The sequence below is a fragment of the Camarhynchus parvulus genome, chromosome 20 (assembly GCF_901933205.1).
Source record: "Camarhynchus parvulus chromosome 20, STF_HiC, whole genome shotgun sequence".
NCBI lineage: Eukaryota > Metazoa > Chordata > Aves > Passeriformes > Thraupidae > Camarhynchus > Camarhynchus parvulus.
The window spans coordinates 236,283-257,536 of NC_044590.1; the positions used below are offsets into that span (position 1 = coordinate 236,283).

At 41.8% G+C, this 21,254-nt stretch overlaps 1 protein-coding gene across 2 annotated transcripts in view; it reads right to left on the minus strand.

The window, feature by feature from the left end:
* Positions 1–21,254, minus strand: part of PREX1 (phosphatidylinositol-3,4,5-trisphosphate dependent Rac exchange factor 1) — a 115,310-nt gene that overhangs the window by 49,711 nt on the left and 44,345 nt on the right. For both annotated transcript variants that reach the window (XM_030962992.1, XM_030962991.1), the window contains exons 2-5: positions 14,169–14,240; positions 12,952–13,074; positions 7,997–8,101; positions 5,043–5,144 (exon numbers count right to left, since the gene is read on the minus strand). In XM_030962992.1, coding sequence (XP_030818852.1) covers positions 5,043–5,144; positions 7,997–8,101; positions 12,952–13,074; positions 14,169–14,240 — 402 coding nt within the window. The remainder of the gene's footprint in view (positions 1–5,042; positions 5,145–7,996; positions 8,102–12,951; positions 13,075–14,168; positions 14,241–21,254) is intronic.

Below are 21,254 nucleotides of genomic sequence, written 5' to 3' on the forward strand. Positions count from 1 at the left end.
CTGCAGCTGCAGTGTCACCCATACTGCACTGGGAACAGGTATGTACACACTAGCACTGTCTAAACATCCCATTCAGAAATATCCCCAAAAGACAGAGAAAGACCTCTTCATTCACAGCACACCCTGCTGCAACAAACAGCATCTTCCCCATGCCAGTCACACCCTGGGAGCAGGAGAGGAGGCTGGGAACGGCAGGGAGGGTGCTGGCTGGGACTGGCACTGCCCCTCCACAGCCCTGTCTGAAGCTGTCCAAGGCAAAGCCGTGCTATCCTGACACTGCTATTTCCCAAAAGAGCAGAGCTCAGCACTTTTGAAACACAGGGAGAGAGCTCTGGGTACTTATTTCTTTTAGTGACACATTTATGATGTGTAAACTCTAAGAACATTTTCGAAGGCAGCTGAAAGACAGACCAGTATGGCAATACCTGGGTAACCCTTATCCTCCACAAAGCCCACAGACATTGCTGTCTGGAATTGCTATCTCCTGTACTGCAACTTGTGTGCTAATAGGGTCAGGAAATAAGGCTGCTGCCAGTTACAGAGAACTACTTCTTGTCAAGACTTTCTTAAAATAATTAATAAAAGACACTTTTCTTTCTTCTTTTTTTTTAAAGAAGTCTCTGACATCCTTCCCCATGTCCTCCCTCACTGCACAATATTGACTGTGTACTTCAAACTGACAGCAAATACACTTCGCAGCTGAAAGTTACACATTCCTTTATTTGAGAAATTCCTTCCTCCTACCTTTACTCCCCTGAGGACACTCAGACATGGCCTAACATGGACTTTGTCCATGGGCTGCTGACACTGTGCACTGGCTGGTGCAGATCCCTGCTGCTAGGCTGCCCTGCTCTGCGCTGCAGCCCCAGGCACACACCGACCGTGGCCTAAGAGCTGCGGCCCTCGCTGGCCTGCTGAGCAACACAGCTTCACAGAGATAACAAGAGACAACACACTCCTTTATCAGTTCAAAAAGTTAAGTTAATCAACAGTTCAGCTCCAAATGTGCTTAAAAAAAAAAAAAGGCAACAGAAACCCAAACCACCTTCCTGTAAACATATATGTTCCTGGCAGTTTTATACTTGTATTTTACAGTTTGTAATATTTGCCTGTACTAAGCACAAAATAAATGATACATCAAACTTCCTCTGTGTGCCTGCAAATCACAATAGCTTTTTTTATTCTCTGTACTGTTAAAACTTGTGATTTATGTCAATGTCTCTGCAGGGTAAACACTTCACAATAAATGGTGGATCAGATAAAACAGATTAGTTTCAACATGCCACTGAACCTACAACATATGCTAACTTAAAATGCAATAAAAACGTTTCTGGTTTTATAAATATCAGCAGTTATTTGTGATTTTATATATGTGTGGAAGACAAAAGCATGATTTATAAGTTGACAGTGCTCCTTAGAGCTCTTTAGGGAATAGACAATTTTTAATATTATGCTACATAGAATTGGATTTCAACCACATGTCATGAACCTAAGAGCAACACAACTTCTCTTGGAGGAGGGAAGGGGGGGAGAAAAAGCCAATCCTCCAAAGATAAATATATTCAATTACGGCCAAATAGAAGGTTCTGTTTCTTGAACAGCTACAAGAGGAATGGAGAGGTGAGGGAGGTAATAAGGCAAGCTTCCTTCATCCTGTTCTGTATTCACACCAGTGGCTTCCCATCTTTCCTTTTCCAAGCACAGGCAGTGAGTCATGAAGGCCTGTGTATGCCTCACTGCTGGGCTTTCCTTTCCAGGGGATTCTGACTCTGGTGACTCCTCTCTGCATACAGGTTTTTCTGCCCCTCCCAGGGCCAGAAAAACTCTTCTCCACATGAAGCAATACATAATTACTGTCCTAATTGCCCATGGAGCTGTATGCCCTCAGATGTTTTTAAAGGATCAGAGGTGGAATGTGCATTTCTGGCTGGAGTCTGAGCAAACTGTCAACAGACCAGACCTCAGGCAAGGTCCAAGCCCTGTGAGCTCTGAGCTCCCAGGAGCAGCAGGGCGCGGGTGTCATGTGCTGCGCATTCCTCCTGTGCCAGAGGAAGGAGACAGAAGTGACTGTGCCTAATCCCCACACGATGGTGTGATTAACTCATGATTACCACTGCCCCAGGGTTTGCTTCTTGCTGACAGAAATGCTCTTTATTAAGGGGAAAAGACTATTTTTGTTCAGAGACTGGTTTACACAACAGCTGCTTCTACTCTTAAGCAGTAGAGTTGGGACTAGTTAATAGAGTCCCACAATTAGCACAGGCGAGACAGAGCTGCCTTCACCCAAACCCCCATGCTAGAAGATCTGCTCGGCAAGTTCTCCAGCCACCCACTCGTGCTGTGTGTCCTTCATCTCTGCTACCTTCCTTCTTCCCAAAAACCAATGCCCGTCACAGCCAACAGTTTCATTTTGCTTGAGTCTAGTCCAAGCCCCTTTCTCAGTTATAAGGAACTAATTTACTGACTGACAAATTCTACACTAATTTTCTTGTATGTTGTCGGAAGCAGACAAGAACTGCATTGGGGCACAAATACTAACATTGTTATTTCTCTATTTGTGCAGAGATTATGAAGTGCCATAGCTAAGTTTGAGTCCCGTCCTTCAAACCACACAAAAGGCTTGCAAATTAGACAGAGAAAAAGCAACAAAAATTGTAAAACTCAAGCCCTCAACCCCAATCAAAAAAACCCCAACAAACCCCACCCACAAAAAAAGATCCCATCCTCTCCCCCTTCCCCGCAGAAAAAATCCCCAAACTGAAAAACCCATCCAAAAACCTGTTTACAGTCAGGCACTTCAAAGCTGCAATGTTTGTGTCACAAAAAATGGGAAACTATAAATAAAATTGAAATGTATTGCCCACCATCATCTGGATCAGTGCTCTGTCTCCATCATTTGTTAGTTAAAAAAACCCAAACAGCTTCATCAGAGCATGAGAAAACGTAAGGTCACGTGTTGCAGGATGGTATATTTCATGGAAATTACCTCAATGCTCACAGTGGATCAGCACTTGGAGATATTCTAGTGTATTATTCCTAATTAAGTAACTAAAATCAACTTCATGCCAGATTTTATTGTTCTGAAGAAGAACACACATATATGTTATTAAGTTGTTACAGTATTTAAAATATGTGCCTTACCTTACTACTTCAGTTTACTTTCAAACACAATCGAGTCTGAATTACCTTGTGCATACTAGCTTTATCAAACCCACCTACTTGGCTACATTAAATACTTACATTAGACAAGGTCATATCAAAGTTACCAGATAATCTGGATGTTCACAAACTCTTGCCAAAAACAAAGTAAAAGAGGAAAGTAGGCTAGATTTGGTCTAAGACTTTTCTCATCAACTAGAATACAATAGTATCTGTTTGCCTTGGGAATTAGATAAAGCAAGATCCAATCCCCATGAATACAAAAGAGCTATTTCAGGAGGCATAAGTGAAGTTCAGTAGCAAAGGGAGAGCAAACACTGAATTTGAAGGTTGTGCTATTTTTAAATCTATCTCTTTTTTTCCTTGCTTGGAGAGCTCCATTGTCCTGGTCAGCGTAAATAAAATCTGGCTGAGTTTTCCCTTAAGTGTTCTCATGTCTGAGACATTTGTGTCTGCTCTGATAATTTAATGCTAGCAACTATCAAATAAGTCTTTAATGGGACACAACTTATTTGCTATGAATTCACTACCTTTGAGAATCAGAATCAATCACACTTTATAATGGTCATTGATATTTTCTGAGCTGAACAACTCCTAGTGTTATGGTATTATTTCACTGACTGAGGCAGACTTGTTGCCTACTGAAAACTTAATTCCTCTTTGCTTTTTCTTAAAACTTTGATTTCCTATCCAGGAAGTTTCAACTAGTGTGTGATCTTTATTAGCCTGTATACAAGAAGAAATCCATAGCAAAATGGAATGCAGCCCCACAAGATGCCCCGTCACAGCCCCTCCCTGCAAAGCTGTTTGTTCAACAGGTACACATGGGTCTGGGTCAGCGGCCCCAGGACCAAGCGTAGGCACAGGTAGGGCAAATTCATCTTTACTCCACTGTGGCTAGAAAGCAAGAAACTGTTTCAGTCTTCATCTTGGTGGTATTGGCTTTGGCTTTCAAAGAAAGGATGTTTGGTCCCCAGGAGTTTTGACATACATTCACCACAGAATTCTTACTTTCTTCCAGAACTCATAAAGGGACCTTTCTTTCAAAATATGAGGGAAAGTATTTATATTTTTTTAAATTACTTTTCTTTTAGTAAACACAGTGTGGCTCTAGTTGAGGAAGAGACTGACATCATGGAAGATTGATGGCTGTTAGCCACAGAGTATCTATCAGGCCACTGGGGGATGCAAGTTCTCCCAGAAACTGCTTTCTCCTTTTCCCTCTTCTTGTCCCCACCAGGCAGGTAACCCAGCCCTGACCAGGAAGGATGAGAGGCAAGGTAGCTCTTTTCAGGTCCTTTATGCTTTATCTTCTCTGGCAAGAATATTAGCAAGGGAGCCAATTAGTGCCACATACCATAGTCATTTCTGGATTGACACCTCCGCATTGGGAATCATCTGAGACAACCGAAGAGTTCTCAAACAAGCTGCCAAACAGCTGTCCGATTTTGATCATTACTGACCTGCTCACCATCAAACTAGAGACCTTGTAATGAAAAATATATCCCATCAAGAGTCCCCAGAGCCATCCAGTCCCTCAGAACACAGGCACAATTCCAGCTGAACTCAGTTTTACAGGAAGTGGCTCAAACAGCCTGCACAAGCCTTAATAAACATCTGAAGAGCACTGAAGTCAAAAGGCCTTGGTTAGTCAGGAAGTCACCCTGTCTGCTCTACCCAGACCATAACAGGATTTAGCAGCCTGCCAGGATCAGGCAGCTTTTTGCCTGTACCCATAAAAAGCCATTTTCTTCAGAGAAAATCCAACTTTCAGAAGTGTAAATCAGGAAAGCAATAGTGGCAACAAAAGTCAGGGCTAAAAAAAAAGCAGAATCACTCCAAGAATAAAACAATCATCTGGAGAAATACTTTCTCTGGTTTACCTTGAGCAGAAGAGGATATTTGCAAATTCTCTGAATTGGAGTCAGCAGATAACCCTCTAGTGGAATGTCTGTTGTCTTTCTGCCTCCCAAGAGCATGCAACCCTATAATCAAAAAAGGAAACAAATGTTACCTCAGACACAAAGCTTTCAGATGATTTTTGACACAATTTTGTATTTCTAAAACATGCCTTATGGTGAGAAAGCACTTTATCATACCTAAGGTACAGGAAAATGGCATTTCATTCACCATACAGTCATCAAGTCTGGCATACAGCCATCAAGTCGCAAAGTTCTGCAGGCATCAGCAAAAGAAAATTTGCAGTGAATAACAATGGCTGTGCAGAATGCTATCTTCTCAGAGAAATACTATACAGCTGGTGACTCAAAAACTACTCCAACAATATGATGGCAAACAGCAAAACTAGATGGACCATTACTTAAAATAATCCAATTTACCTCCACAACAGATATGACCTGTTGTCTTTGTTCACTATGTAATGTTGTATACTGTCGGTCCAGAAAACTCTTGAAAGCTAAAATAAAGCCTACTAACTAGTAATCATGTAATTAACTTTAGTCCAATTGTTATGTTCGAACTGAACTGGAATTGAAACAAATTAGTCATCTGCATAACATCCACCAGTTCTCTGGCAAAACATTATGCCTGAGCACAGCTGGACAAACAGCCTGGGCACACTGGCTGGCTAACCAGCACACATGGAACTTCTCCACAGATTATGGAAATTCATTTCTCAGGACTGATATAGAAAGGGAGTTTAAGAACAGGGGATGACAGTGGGAAAAAAACAACCCTTATAGTCCTTGAACTGTCCTTAATTTGTAGCAATAATCTGTAACCTTTGTGACAAATCAATACTGCCCTACTGTAAGCTTTTTACACATTCCCTGATGATTCTACTATTCTTGCTGCCAGAGACAGGTAAGAACTTCAGGTGGCCTTCAAGTCTATTTCAGATAAACTATGTCCACATTCCTATGCTCAACCATGAATATGGACTTTGCTCCAAAAATCACTCCAGTTGCAAACCTGCCCTGTCCACACAGAAGTTGAACTTTAAATGCAGTTCAGCCAAGAAGCGCCTGCTTTGAGGCATCACCAGTAGTGTTTTCCCCTGTGAAATGCGTGCTGTGGCTCAGACACACTCGGAAATTTAGTGAGCTTTCTGGCTGTAGCTCTTAAATTCTTCTCCTCAAGGAATGTTCACAGGCATCATACATTAAATCTCCTTAGTCCTAACTGGTATTTTTAAGAGACAATTGTCTGTAAAACAACCTGTCCCCAGGCTATTCTAGATCTGTGGCATTGGTTACCCAGCTCACAATGCTCCCTGTCCAATTTCCAAGTCTCAAGTGATTCAATCCTTGCCATCTCTTCTTTCAGCCCTCTCTCTAGCACTGGGCTCAAAACTGCCCTTTAACACTTACTGACTTTTCAGACACATTCTCACATTCTATGTTTCAGCAGCTGTGAGGGGGCAATTGGGCCAAATCTATCCTCACAAGAAAAGCTTTGTACTTTAGTGCTGCCTTCTCTGCATAGTAGCATTGTAGCACTGGTTTGGGAGGCAGAGAAGGGAAGGGAGGCCTGGAAGAAACTACAGCACCACAGCTAAGCAGACACATCAGTGCAGCCCTTCTTCCCATATTTACTGCAATTTTAAGTCTCTTGAATTCAGGTGCTGCAGCAAGCCACAGCAGACAGTGTGACATCTTTGTTGTCCCTCGTAATCAGTTTGCCAGCTGCTGTCTCTAAGACAAACAGAAAACTTTGTCAATTCAGCGGAAGTGGAGAACATTCTGAAGGTTGGGAAGGACAGGGCTTACATGCACCTTCCCTCACCTTTCTCACTGGTTTCCCTCAGCAGAAGCACCCAAAAAAACCTCATGAACAAGTTAAGGGTCATTTAGTAATTAAAAGTAATGGTTTAATAAGGTTCATTAAAACTCAGACATGACAAAGAGACTCTGCCTACGCAACACCACGAGGGTAGGTTCCCTCTGAAGCCTGTATCTTGTGGCTAAAGGAATGCTCTGATCCTGCTTGTGACTGATGTTTATATGGAAGTTTTCTTTTGCTGTACTACACTGGGAAAGAACAGAACTTTCACAGGAAGCAAAAAAAAAAAAGAGCAGAAAGAAAAGCAGGTCCTTTGCAAGAAAGACAGTCTTTATTTCACTTCACAGAATTTACTAGGAAAAAAGCTGATGTGACGAATTATTCCCTCACCTATGTGCCACCCCCATTACAAATGCCACTCATCCATAGTCAAGAAAACAAGACATTCAAAAATCAAGCAGAATTTGGGTGAAAGTAAAGAGGAGAAACAACCAAGAAAGGAAAGAAAAGTAAGGAATGCAGCAGCAGAAGGCAGTGCCCACTGACTGTCTCTCCTTCCAGTCCAGCCTCTAAGGCGTGTTTGAAGGCTATATGGCCACAGTCTCTCCTTGGATGGAAGTTAGGTTACTTTTGATTTAAGCAGCAGTGATGCACTCAAAACAATTCATCTGGACTACATTTCTTGCCCACAACTGGATTCATGGAGAAAAGGGTGCCAGAAACAGGCCACATTTTTTTCATTAGTCTGCAAATGGTGAATTGGTCAGAGAAATGAGCAGGGGATCAAATCCAATGGGAACTAGCCTCAGTCTTGCTGCTGACTTATTGCATTATTCCTTTCATCTGTGCTTGTTTTTTCTGTTGACTTTTAAAAAATAAAATCTTCCTTGTTTCCACTGCTATCACTCCTGCTGGTACTGCTCAGTTCTGTGCCTCAAGTCATCAGTGATTTCAGTGCCCCTCCACCCTGAGTGCTCCATACCTGGCAGTGGGTAATACCTGCAAAATGCCCAGCATTCCTGGGATACCAAAGAGTTATTATGAGCACAGGGCAAAGTCAGATCATTGAGTCAAGAGTGCTAGAGAAGGTGCTTACCAGAAGGAATGTTCTCACTGTGGGGATCTTGTTCAATTCCATCAGCAGTCTGAGTGCCTTCTCATGGTTGCTACAGTACTCCTCATAGACAAAGAATTTGTCTTTCTGCAAGGAAAAACAAAGTGACTTATTGACTCAGACACCACTGGAGAGATTATTTTGCCACAGTCTGCTACCAAATTCTTTATAAACAGAGGTGGACTCCAAGTGGCATTAGCACTGGAGTATTCAGGAAGCGTGTGACACTCTTAATGTGAGTAATGTATATAGGTTCTCACTAATTCCTGACTTACTGTTGTAAGTTAACAGAGACTTTTCTGAGCACTGAGACTTTCAGCACTTTTCCTCTTAATGCTTCACTGAGATCATTGGTATTCTTTCCTGAAAGGAGGACTTTTGCTATCTTGGGAATACTTGCATGTATGTCAGGATATTCCATGGAGGTAGCCAGAAGAAAAACAAAGCCAGGAGCAAGGGGGCTCACCACTCCTGCAGGAGGAAGAAAGCCAAGTGGAAGAGCCAAGGCCTGAAAGAAGCTCTGAGGTCTGGAAGGGAACTATAACACAAAGCAGTCAGCTGGAAATCCCCTGCCTTTCAAGGGGTGAGAAACCAGGCCCCAGTAGGTTGGCTGGTTTACTGTGTTCTGAAACAAGCAGCAGACAAAACTTAACAGATATATATAATAGTTTCTGTAACTGGAAGAATTTCACCAAATACCCAACATATTACAGATAATAAAGGAAGGGAAGGGTAGCTTCATAACTAGTTTGAGCTACTAACACTGGGACATGTCACACCCATCAGCACATGCTGGAATGAAATCCCCTGTTAAGAAATGAAGGTCAGCTGGCAGGTCAGGGTCAGCAAGTTCTGCTCTACTGATCTTCAGATTTAAAGACAGTGCAACTCCTTCTATCTAAAATGATCAGAGATGCTGAACCCATTGCAAACACTACATATCTGGAAACACTGGAGTGATTCACAAAAGAAGCAGGAACAACTATTTCCATGCTGAGCAGATACAGCAAGAGCCGAGTTGATCCTCTCAAAGCTGGGAGGAAGGGCTGAACTTCCAGCAGCTATATTCAGAGTTTCCACTATTGCATTCACCAGAATAAAAGGAGGGTCATGAGATTGTATTAGGCTTTAGGCAAAATGATTCAGAAGCCAAAAAACATCGTTTTTGAGTGCGTCTTGGGATAGCACTTTATTTCCTGATTCAGGTTACCTTCTATGCCATAATGCAGCACCATGTGGAGGTACCCAGACAAGCTAGTTTGCATATCAAAAATAATTTCAAAGCATTAGTGTGGCACTCTGCAGGGTAATATGTGAGGCTTTCTCAGAGCACCAAGCCATGTAGCCAATGCCTTCCAGAGTTTGCTGTGGCATTCACAGCAGGATTCTGGTCTGAAAACATTCTATCTGAACCTTTTAATCTCCCCAGAATTTGGAAGTTAAATTTTTGAGTTTTGATTGGAGTCCTAGCACTCTTAGAGCTTCCTGTGTCAGCTGAAGGTACTTTCAGCATCTAGGTACTTTTAAGACCGCTCACAGTGATCCAAGCAAAGAACTACTGCCAGCTGAAGGAGTTTGGGAAAACATGGGACTGCAGCTGCAGTCACTGGGTATTCCCTTTGCTATTGTCATAAGGAAAAGAAATTGCATTTATATTAGTTTAGGAGAATTTGACATTCTGGTCAGATGTTCAATGGTAGATATAGATGTTCAGAATCTGTAAAATGCTTTTGGGTTTGGTTTAATTAATTTTTGCTTTCCTTGTACTTCAAAAGAAAGAACTGAGAATAAATAGATGTATGTCCAAACACAAGAACAATAGTAAAGAGCAAATAAAACAACAGCCACAAAGGGTATGTTGCAAAGAGATGGAATGCAGATGTTCAGGACTTTTATCCTTCATCAGCAGCCATTCATGTTGCTATTGGGGTGCAATACTGGGAAGCTGCAAAAAACCAAAAGTTTCTGACCACCAGATGCAGGAAAAGGCAGGCCTGGGTCCACAGCACAATAGAAAAAACGCAACAGGATTGTTGTCAACCATAAAAACAGGAGAGTTACAGAGTAAAACAGACTAAAGTTTTTCCCACATCTCCACTCACTTCTCAACTCCCTGGATGCACACAAGTACCATGCTTGACACTAAAACCAGCAGTCATTAACACAGAATCATCTGTTACATCAGTGCACACAAAATGTCACTGTTCAGGTTTCTGACTGCAGCTTTGAGCGCCTGGAGTTTGGGAGGCTATATTTATATGATGACAAAATATCCTTTTGCTAAAGCTCAAGACAGTACAATAATTACACACACACCAGAGTGCTTTCCTCAAGTCTTTCCCAGCTGTACCCCATGCCATTGACCCACAAATATGAGAACTATGCTTAAAATTACTCCATGTCTGAAGTGTTTCATTTCCTCTCTGGGTGATACTCAGTCCTAGGCTCTCCCATAGCCTGGTGAGGAAATTATCAGTTACATAATTACAGACGTTAGCCCAGGAATTCTGAACCTGCGGTTGCTCTAGGTAAAAGTGCCATTATGGTCAGAGATGTGACCAGATAAAAATGGCACTTTCTTACTCAGCAAATCTGCTGGATACACAGCTAGACCTTCTGTTTTAGTGACAGAAGTAAGACTGTACTGTTCTCAGTTTGGTTAAAATAAGTCTTTAACCATTAGTTTATTCTCCAAACATATTATTTTGGATCCATTAGTACTGCCCACAAATTAATGCAAATTTGAAAACCATTTTGACTAGAAAAAAGCAAGTAAGACATTCAGAAAACTGCAACATTTTATTTGAACATATTTTTAACAAGGCATGGCATTTTCTTGTTTCAAAGCAGGCTGAAACCAACCCTGTCAACATCAAAAACCTGAACAGAAGACATAATTCTCAATGAAACAATATCCCCAATGACTTAGACAGTAAAACTGATCACTCATGCAACATTGCTCCAAAAAATGAGCATAACACACAATTCCCTAGAACAAGATTCTAGCTATTACATCCCCAAACCTCTAGCAATATGGCAATATCAGAAACAAAGGATCAGACAATTCTCTGCCCTTCTGCTCAGTCACACAAGTCACACCCTTTCCTGCCCCGCAAAAGCGAGCCTGTGCTCACAAGGTGTGGTCACTCCACTGTCAGCCCACATGCCCTCTCTGAGACATGTCTCACATGCTCTTTTTGTTTAAGGCTGTACACTGGATTTGGAATGAATATTCAAGGATGTTCTGCACCACCTGTTACAGTCACACTGCACCGCAGCTCCAGAATAAACTCGAGCACCTACCATCAGACAATGAATTTCTGATCACCCAACCAAATGGAGTACAGTAGGGCAGACAATGTCTGTCTTCTGATGGAAAACAATTTTTCACACCTGAATATCAGAGCAAGCACATTTCATCATCTCTTATAATATTCCAAAAAGACAGTATGCAATAATTTCTTTTTTGGAATTCTTGCAAAATCTGCTTGCTTGCTTTAGGTGTTACTCAAGACATGAATCCTTCTGAACTAAAGGTCCTTGGGACAATATTGGGCCCATAACAACTACCATCCCTTGATGTATTCAAAAAAGGTGTCAATGTGGCACTTGAGCACATGGTTTAATGGTGAACATGGTGGTGGTGCTGGGACTTGATGGTCCTAAAGGTCTTTTCGAACCTTAATGATTCCATGATTCTATAAAAGCAGTGTTCTGTTTCTGAAGGCTGGTGGATCATTGCCAAGTAAGGCTCTTCTAGGCCAAGACAGACCAGGAAAAGTCAGGCCTATGTAGACTCTAGAGGACATTAAGGATACACAAATCTCATGAAGAGGACCCAAGCACTGCAGTCTGATGGAACTCCACATGGTGAATCTGGGGATTGCTACAAGGATATACGATACACAGAAACTTAGAGAAAACATGGTCCACTAGAAAAATACAGTGTCTGGATAAAACAGTGTTTCAAGAATTCTCAAGCTATTCACCAAATTTTTAAGTATTTTTAACACTAAGTTTCTAAAGAAAAGCACCTCTGCTAACATCCGGCTGCTGACAAGTACTGGACTCGTAATCAGGACCAGGAATGACCTTGCCAGGTGATCACAACAGTGGATACACCAATACATTCAAGATTCAGGGGCCTTATGTCACTTCCTCACTGCAAGCTCCCCACAGGACTCACTGTGATTTGACGATAATGAAAAAGCAGCACTGAGAGAGTTCCAGCACTACTTCTGAGCATATTGCAACAACAGAACCCTGCCCAAAACAAAAGACCAAAGAAACGTTCCCCACGGTTTCCCTGGGTGAAACGGTGAGAGCGTGTGCTGTGAGGAAAGCTCCCGAGCCCCGCAGGGACACGCAGCACTGGCAGCGAGCGGCTGCTGCAACCTGTGACCCCAGGCTGCTGCAAGGGCTGCATGGACATCCAGGCTGCTGCAAGAGCTGCACGGACACCCAGGCTGCTGCAAGGGCTGTTTGGCCACGGAGCATGAACATCACACACCCCTGCCTGCAATACCAGGCAAGCACCTGCAGGAATACTATTTCTGAGGCACTTGAGATTGTGCTGCATTTTTGAAACTTTTAAAACAAAAGCAGACAAATTCTCAGCAATAAAATGTGATCGAATGGGTGAAAAAAAAAAAAGAAAAAATTCAACAGGAAAGGGAAGAGTTTCTAAAAATACATTGTTGTTTAAATTCAACAGGAAAGGGAAGAGTTTCTAAAAATACATTGTTGTTTACCTTTGATGTGGTGTCCATTGTTCTAGCCTCATTCACAAGTTTTTTCCCACCCTACCTACAACTTTCATACAAGACACACATTGTCATAGCATTGCTACAAGCCTTAGAGATTAGGGCTTGCTAAGGGGCTGGAGAGCTTATGACAGGAAACTGTATTTTCAGATAGCATTAAGTCATTGTACTTACAAATTTTAAGAAAACATTTCCCAGTTCATGCTGAGACTGAGGTTCTGGTTGCAAACAAAATTCCAGAGCAGCCAGGAACTCCTTGTGAACACCAAGAATGTCTTCAATGTTAGAAAATAAGATCTGAAATATAAGGAGAAAAACATTGCTCGTTTTTAATATACGTCAGCGTTTCTGATGCCAGCCACTCAATACCACACCTTGCTGGCCTGAAGAACTGACAGCCAAGGTGGGGCTGGAACCCTGGTGACCTGGTACATGCAGGAAGCCTGGCACAGGAAGCAGAGGAGCCAGCCAAGGGAAACACACACCAACTGCAGCAGCACTGCAGGTGTGACACACCTCCTGTGGCTGCCCTGCTCCCACAGGGATACAGGGCAAACCTGCTGCTGATTCAGGAGCTTCAGGACCAAACACAAGTGCAGTAAAGCACCATCCAGTGGCAAACAAACTGCGCTCTGTCCCACTCACCAGTGGGTTTCACTTGCATTTGTGTATGAAGAGGGATTTGGTTTCATGTGCATATGTGCACAAGGTGAGTTTTTTAGCCAAATAACTACAGGAAAGTGTTTTGTGTATTTATGACATTAATGAGCAACATGCACCCCTGTGACCACAGGCACTAGAGAAGCCTGTACCTCACAGTTCTTTATGTCCCATAACTATTGCCAGGGCAAAATTCATTCAGGAACCTCCTCATGCAAGGGTCTCACAATATGTAGACCTCCCACAAAACCCCAAATTCCTTTCCACAAAAAAACAAAGGAAAATTCTTGCCTCCTTCTCATAAGCCCTATCAAATTTCTATTAGCAGAAAACAGCAGATGCAAATTGGCTAACTGAATCCTGTCAAACAAAACAGACAAGGGCCGTGGATTCCCTGCCATTCCTCTCAAAAACACTGAAATGGCCCCTCAGTACTCTACTCAGCATTTCACAAATCTTGCCAAAAGTTAGTATTTCTGACAACACCACACTGTTGTCAAATTTTACTAAAATTAGCTGGGGAGATGAAAAATTACTGGAAGATGACAGCTATAAGAATGGGCAAACAGATTGACAGATAAACTGTCAACATGAGCTCTTTTCCTTAGGGAATCAGCTTAATAATAAGCATCAATATGACAAGAGGATATCTGATATTCATATCCCTGAATCTAGCCTTTCATTGCAAATCAGTTCACCTACCAAGAAAACAAGGAAGACAGAAGAAATACCTTAACATTCTCCTCTGTTATGTACTTCTCAGCTTTGTCCACTGCGTTCTGGCGGATCCGGTGAAGAAATGCCTGCAGAGATAAAAGAAGATTTATGTTCAAATTGTTTGATAATAGTTTGATTTCACGCTTTTGTTTCCTCTAGGTTCCCATCAACACAGTTTGGCTGATTACCTTTAAGACTGAAAGAATGTAAACATTTAGGAACTCCCCACCACAGATACCCCAGGCTGCACACAGGCACTACCAAAGACATTTCCTACAAGCTGCTGGGCTTTGCTTGACAATAAATGTCTTCTCTTTGTTGAAGCTTTTAGCTTTAATTATCTGTTACTAGCAGGAGACAACAGCAGGGTCCATTGGCTCATCTGAAGGTTTCCCGTGTCTCCAGGATGCAGCTGGTCTGCCCCCGGGGCAGCGTGCTTGGCCCACAGAGATGTGTGTCAGCAAGGGACTGCAGTAACAGGGAAGGGACAGTCACACTGCTAGAGCTGAGGCACATCAGAGCCATAAGCTGCGGCTAGGGACAAGTTCAACAGTCTCAGTATGCGGGGAAGGGAAATGGAAATCATCAGACAGTGTCTGTGATACACTGTCCTGTTCACTTTATTTCAGTGAGTTGAAAAAAGATGAAGCAATGCTAGAACTTTTCACTTAGGTCGGGTTTCCCCTTCTCTCAGCTCTGCACAACTCTGGCTTTAACAGCCAAATCAATAAAAAGCTGCCAGATACAAATGGACAGTGATCTGTATATCAGCCTGAAAAGCATAACTCTGGCTACTGGAAGTTGGGAGGACCTACTTGCATTTGCACGGAACACACCCACAAACCTATTTGATTCAGTGGAAAGAGTTTAGAAAAGAACACTTCATAGGATTTCCATCTCAAGACTCCACTGGTTTAGCAACTACTGGCTAAAAGGCACTTCTGAACTGAGAGTAGGAGATTTTCCTATCCACAGGCATCAGCAGAGATGGAAATACCTGCAGGAGAGACTGAAGGGCAACCAGTGAGAACAGAATCTGCTGCAATAAACTACGTAACGTCTGCAAAGAAGGGAAGAGAGCTTTTCTCTCTGGTCCTGTCAGTGATTTCTAACTTGCCTCCCATACAAAGGAGTGAGCCCTGGGGAATGCAGCGAACAAGGATGAAAGAACTTCTCTTTCCACCTGAGAGAGCAAGGGGAAGTTGGTCATGTCTTTATTTAGGGCACAAAGCAGCTTTGTTACAGCTTGATAACAAAAAGCCTTTAAAAGCTGAACTATTCCTGAGCAAGGTCCATGTCAACTGGTGCACACTCCTCTTTTGCTTTTTCCCTTTTTCCAGCTGGCATCAGCAGCAGCTTACAACCTGTTAAGAAGCAATGCCACTGAACCAAACTTACAGCTTATGGAATGCCTTCATCTCTGGTGTTTTGCTTGGCACACAGTGAACATGTTCCTCTGGCTTTCAGCTCTAAAAGGGGCACATCTCTGTTCCAGCTAAGGCATTGCTCTCTGTCATTCATCAGCCATTCACACTTTACAGGGCAGGTACCAGTAAAAAAGACATTAATTAATGAGGCACAGAGACCCTACATTTGTTTTTAGCCCTGGATTTTCAACCCGCTTTTGAACAAATTTCAGGGACCATAACCACATTGCTCCTCTAGTACTGCTAAATAGAAAGATCTTGGCTAGATTCCAGCTAGATACGGACAACTCGAAGGAGTCTGTGGGGACCAAGAAGTTTGAAGAATAGATTCCTGCATCAAAGGGACAGGATACATGTGCTAGTGACAGAAGGGTTATTTTGTAAGGACCAGCCAGTCCACCCTGCCAATAATCTGGCCAGGAACTGTAGCACTCAGCAGCAGTCAGGGAACTGCCTGTGATGAAGTGTTCAGCATGATTCCTGATGACAGGAGGAATAGCTGCTGCACTCCCACTTCAGCTCTGGGTGTGAGAGCTGAGCATTACTAACCAGGCATCTGAGTCATACAAGGTGGCACATCATTCTAGAGACACTCATTCGCTAACAGTAAGTCAGGCAGTGATTTTCCTTGCTTTAATCACAAACATGTTTGGAGACAACAAACCCAACTGAAATGATCAATTAATCTACATAATTAGCAGCTCCACTGGTGACTAATAATTACCTGCACGTCAGTCCCAGTATGAAGGCTCTAAAAATAGAGAACTGTATACAGGAAGTGCAAATCACATTAGCTGTTACAGGCCACTCAATAAAAAAGTGGAGACTGTTAATCTAAAAAACAGCTTTTCTGTGATGCTTGTCTGAAAAGACCACATGACGTAAGCACAAGAAAGGGAGAAAAGAAGATAGGAAAATCAAATGAAAAATAAAAAAGGCATAGAAGCAGAGAGAGGAAGAAGGATGAAAGACCTAGAAGGGAAACAGTCAACTTTGTAGATAGTCTTTCAAATCTCCTACAGCCTCTGATTTGCCTTCATGCGCATGGACAGCAGTCTGTCCAGTAATAATAAAGTCAGTTACAAAATATTATGGTCTTACAAATTTAATAGTCTACTTTCTGAAATGCAATTCCCCTCAAATTAACAAAACTTAGTGGATGCAGAACAAGTTTGTTCCCCATTTTTCAATACCTACTGAGGTGCAAGAAGAATCTTTTGCAACACAGTCATTCAAATAAAAAGTATGAAAACCACAAGCTATTAAACAGCAGCTCATGGAGATAATGCTGCATGTCCCGTTTACATGGCAACACCACTTTCTTCCAAACCACTTCCTGCTTGGAAAAAGCAACCCTTTTCCCAGAGATGTTATTCTGACATTCAGATCAGCATTTCCCAAACTTCTCCAGTGATTTTTTTGCACTGCTTGTTTTATTAGGGTCTAAGTTCATCTGTACCAGCACCAGCCCTCTAGTCACCTGGTGACACAGACTCCAAGATCTAGTATACAAGTAGCGTGCAACTCTTTTGGGGGAAGGGAGTGCTATGATATTTCATGAGACCTATTGATTTAGCTGGAAAATCAGAGTTATTTGGACCAGAACATCACAAAAGTGATGCCAAAAGAGAGATGGTGGTGGTGGATGACTATTTAAAAAAATTCATCCTATGAAGTCGTGCCTATATCTTATTTACATTCCAAAATATTTTGTTATAGAAGAGGAAGTAGTTGAAAAGGTGAAAGCTTGTCTGGTCACTAAAGTTACTGAGACAAATTCTCTCTGGCTGCTCCAACCTCTTCACACTCTACACAACTCATATATAAATTCAAGGGGCCTGTTCCTTGGCACTTTTCACAACGAGCTTTCAGGGACCCCACAGTATAACCCTTTCCGTCTGCAACACCTTCAATCTGTGCAGCAACTAGCCTCCAAGGAGACGTGGAAGCATGGGGGTCAGCTTTCTTAGGAGATCTTGGAAGTATGACCTAGGGACTCTGAAAACCATTCCTAGGACACTGCAAGATGATCACAATCACCCTTCCATTGCAATCAAGAGCAGAAATCTCTACTGTGGCATGCTGTTGGTTTCCTCTTCTCTGAAACTATCATGTATAACGGAAACAACCAACTGCAGATCACTGAGACTGTTGAAGAGCTGAAACTGATGAACAGGCAACAAAAGTAGGCTCTGCTTCTTTCTATCTTCTTCTTGTACCCTGCTCAGGACTTACAAGGATAACAATTTCACAAAAAGCAGAGATAAGAAGATGGTTGACATCTTTCCTCCTTATCCCCCCACACTGCACTGCTCCCCTGCCACTCCGAGTGCTTCACTGTGCTCACACGGGGCCAGGTCTGAGCAACCCAAGCTGTTTGTTTGGGCAGCAGAGGAAGACAGAAGCACTGGAAGAGCCTATGGATCCAGAACAAGAACAGGTCATGGCACAAGGTAGGGAAAAAAATGGGAAACCAGGCTGATCAATTTTCATACTCCTGACAAAGATTGTAAAGGCTCCATCTTCCATACTAATGTGCTCAGTATTAGGAAAACAGTCCAGATAAGATTTGTTTTGGTTTAAAATTCTGTAGTAACATAATGTTTATTTGTGCACTGTAAGCTGTTGTCCCAGAGGTCTGCTATTCCCAAACTCAGCAGGCCACAGCTGATGTTCCTCATGTCATGCATAAGCACAATTTATAGTTTGTCTTAGAGTACAAAGTCTTGCAAGATTCAAGCAAATCTATAACAAACTAGAATGAGCAGTGAAATGTTTCCTTTCTGCTTCACATCATGTTGGACAAGTTCCTTCCAATACAGCCTAACAGAAACATACTACAAATCTAGAATGAAATTTAAGTATAAAAGTTCATTTCATTAAATAAGTACTTTTTAATGGCCCCTTTTGTATGAACGTGTTTTGTTTTTCTATTCACAGTCCTCATAATCCACTGTTTCAACGAAATCTCATTGTTTTGAGCGTCTTTGCAGCATCTCTAAACCGCAAAAGCACAGAATATATTTTAAGGAAACAATCAGCTAATTGTTAGTTGTTGTCACACGAAACAGTTGCACACATGAAACACACAAAGCCACTGGGATAACTCTTAAATGCTTTTCATATGAGCCTTGTTGAACTCAGCTTGTAGCCTTAAGCAGGGAAAACTAGTATTTTCCATCTTCTATGTAGCAGAAGTAACACAAGCAAAACACTTGGGATGAGGCAGTGACAGTTTGCTCATGCCCCTTCTCAAAATTCTTGTTTAAGGCAGACACTTCCTCAAACATTCAGAAATAGCAAAAGACTTCTTACTAAACAGCAAGGGAGGCCAAGTGTGCCTGCCCCTGAGGGAAACGAAAAGGAGAACAGAAACAGACAGCGGTGAAGCAACTGGTCCCCATGTTGCTGGAGAAGAACAACTTAAAGCACAATCCTGTAAAACCTGTTTCCTGAACAGCTGACTGGAATGTCACATTGCACTTAAGAGAAAAGTGAGACAATTTCATTAAACTCATCGGTGATCAGGACTGATTCAGAACAAGGGTCCAGGGATTTAAATGAGCCTAGATTTTTCAGAGTTAATATTAATTGCTTTACACTTGTGCCATCATTTGTTTAAAGCTTCTTGCAAGTGCAGATGTCTTGTTTCCAAGAAAATGTGTTCACAGTGACAAATTAAGAGGTGACATGAACAATAAATTCCAACATTTGACCATCTTTACCCTGCAACTACAGCACAGGGGTCATATATATGAACAAGAACTTGCAAGCGTAATTTTAATTTCTCTTTTTTTCATCACTTGAATTAGTGTTGCCACTAAATTTGGCTGTTAGAAGTCTGCCTCCGTACCAAAAAACCCTATTTCTTTAGCAAAGCAGCTCAAAGGTCCTGTGGGAACCTTTCAGCTTTACTGAAATAATCTGACAAATTGAGTGTTTGCTGAAGTTCAAGTTTTAAGAGCAAATGCATCCTTGCTCATATTACTCAATTGTTAGCTTTGAACCTTGTCATTTTGATCATGTTCTTTTGCTTTCTATCAGATAAGCAGTTCATAAGTTAAAGCTCTACACAAATGACAGGAAACAAAAATCCTGCATCCCCATCCCACATGTTAAATGCAGTTCTCACCTGAGGTCTGAAAGACAATGCAATAAATAATCTCAAAGTAACATAACAATGACTGCAAAGGGCTATTCAAATCTTTCAGCATTTCCCTTCAAGGGTGTTGCTGGGCTCACAGCCTTGGGTCACCACCCAGCTTGGAATCCAGACACCTCAGCTGGGGTGAACCTGCTTCAGTTCTGCTGCTCCTGCCATGGCCTGCAGTGCTGTGCAGGTTAACCAAGGTCTACTGCTGTCCATCCTAGAGTCTGCTGGATTTTAAAGACAGATGAAGTAATTCTTGAGCAAATACAGATGACTGGTTTTCCAACATCTCTTGCTGTCCTTGGCAAACGCCAGGATATAATGTAGAATACTGGGCCTGAGTCAGGTTTTTCAGTTATGAAATTAAGTTAGAATACTGGAAATCAGAAGCAACTCCTTTGACATTACTAGCATTACACATGTAAAATGGAGCAATACTGAAGCAACAGTACTACTTTTAAAGAGCCTATTACTATACCTCTTACTGGAAACCCAGTATTCCCTCACTGCTCAATTACTGGCTGCTATATTAATATTTCTATAAAAGCACATTTTAAATTATCAGTGTCTGGAGAAGAAGGAAGAACTTAAGCATCAGATGAGTTCATTATACTAAAATTCTCCTAAACAATAGAGCCACAGCTGTGAGGGAGAGCAACTCTGCAAAAACACTGTACCTGTAGCTCAGCTCTACAGGCAAATTAATTCCTCAGCAAACACCTGAACAGGGACTTGCCTGATAGACAGAGGTGTTTAGTAAGAGGAAATAGCACCAGAAATATCTTTTATTGCCCTAATTTCAGGCTTCCTGTGTATCAAACTGGCTTTAAAGCCTCAAAGCTTATTGGTACTTTTTTTTTTAACTATCCCCTGAAGAGGAACTAAATTACTAGCTAACCAAGGTGATTAATAAAAAGAAAAAAAAAAGTCACACACAACATGGAGTATCAAACACTCTCCGCAAACAGCTCAGGCAGTCTGAGGTGTAGAAGCTGCACAATCATTTCACACACACAAAAACACAGGAGTTACAGGAGGCACCATCTCTTCCCACAGCAGACTGCATGAACATTTGCAAAATAAGCAGATTCCATTTCAGGTGAAACTGGAAAGACCCTCAGAAAAGAAATGCAGCTTCAGTTGCAAAATTCAGATTTGTCACAAGGGTAAGATCCTTTGACCTGAAGCATACTTTTGATGGGTATTTTTTGTAATTGTGTAGATACATGTACCCATATTACAAAACCACCACTCATGCTGGCAATTCAATAAATATTAACTAAGCATTGATCATGGCAATTTGAAACTTCTTCCCCACTTCTTAGTCTGACATATGGTGAATGCTGATAAATACTACATTAAATATAAATGAGCAGTCAGAAATTCTGCTATTTAAAATTAATTAATAAGTGCATGTATGAATAAAATGTTTGAATAAATAAACTTGATTATTTCTTTAAATACTAGATAAGAGAAACATACTGCTAATATGAAGTACATGCCTGAGATAATTCCAAAACTCT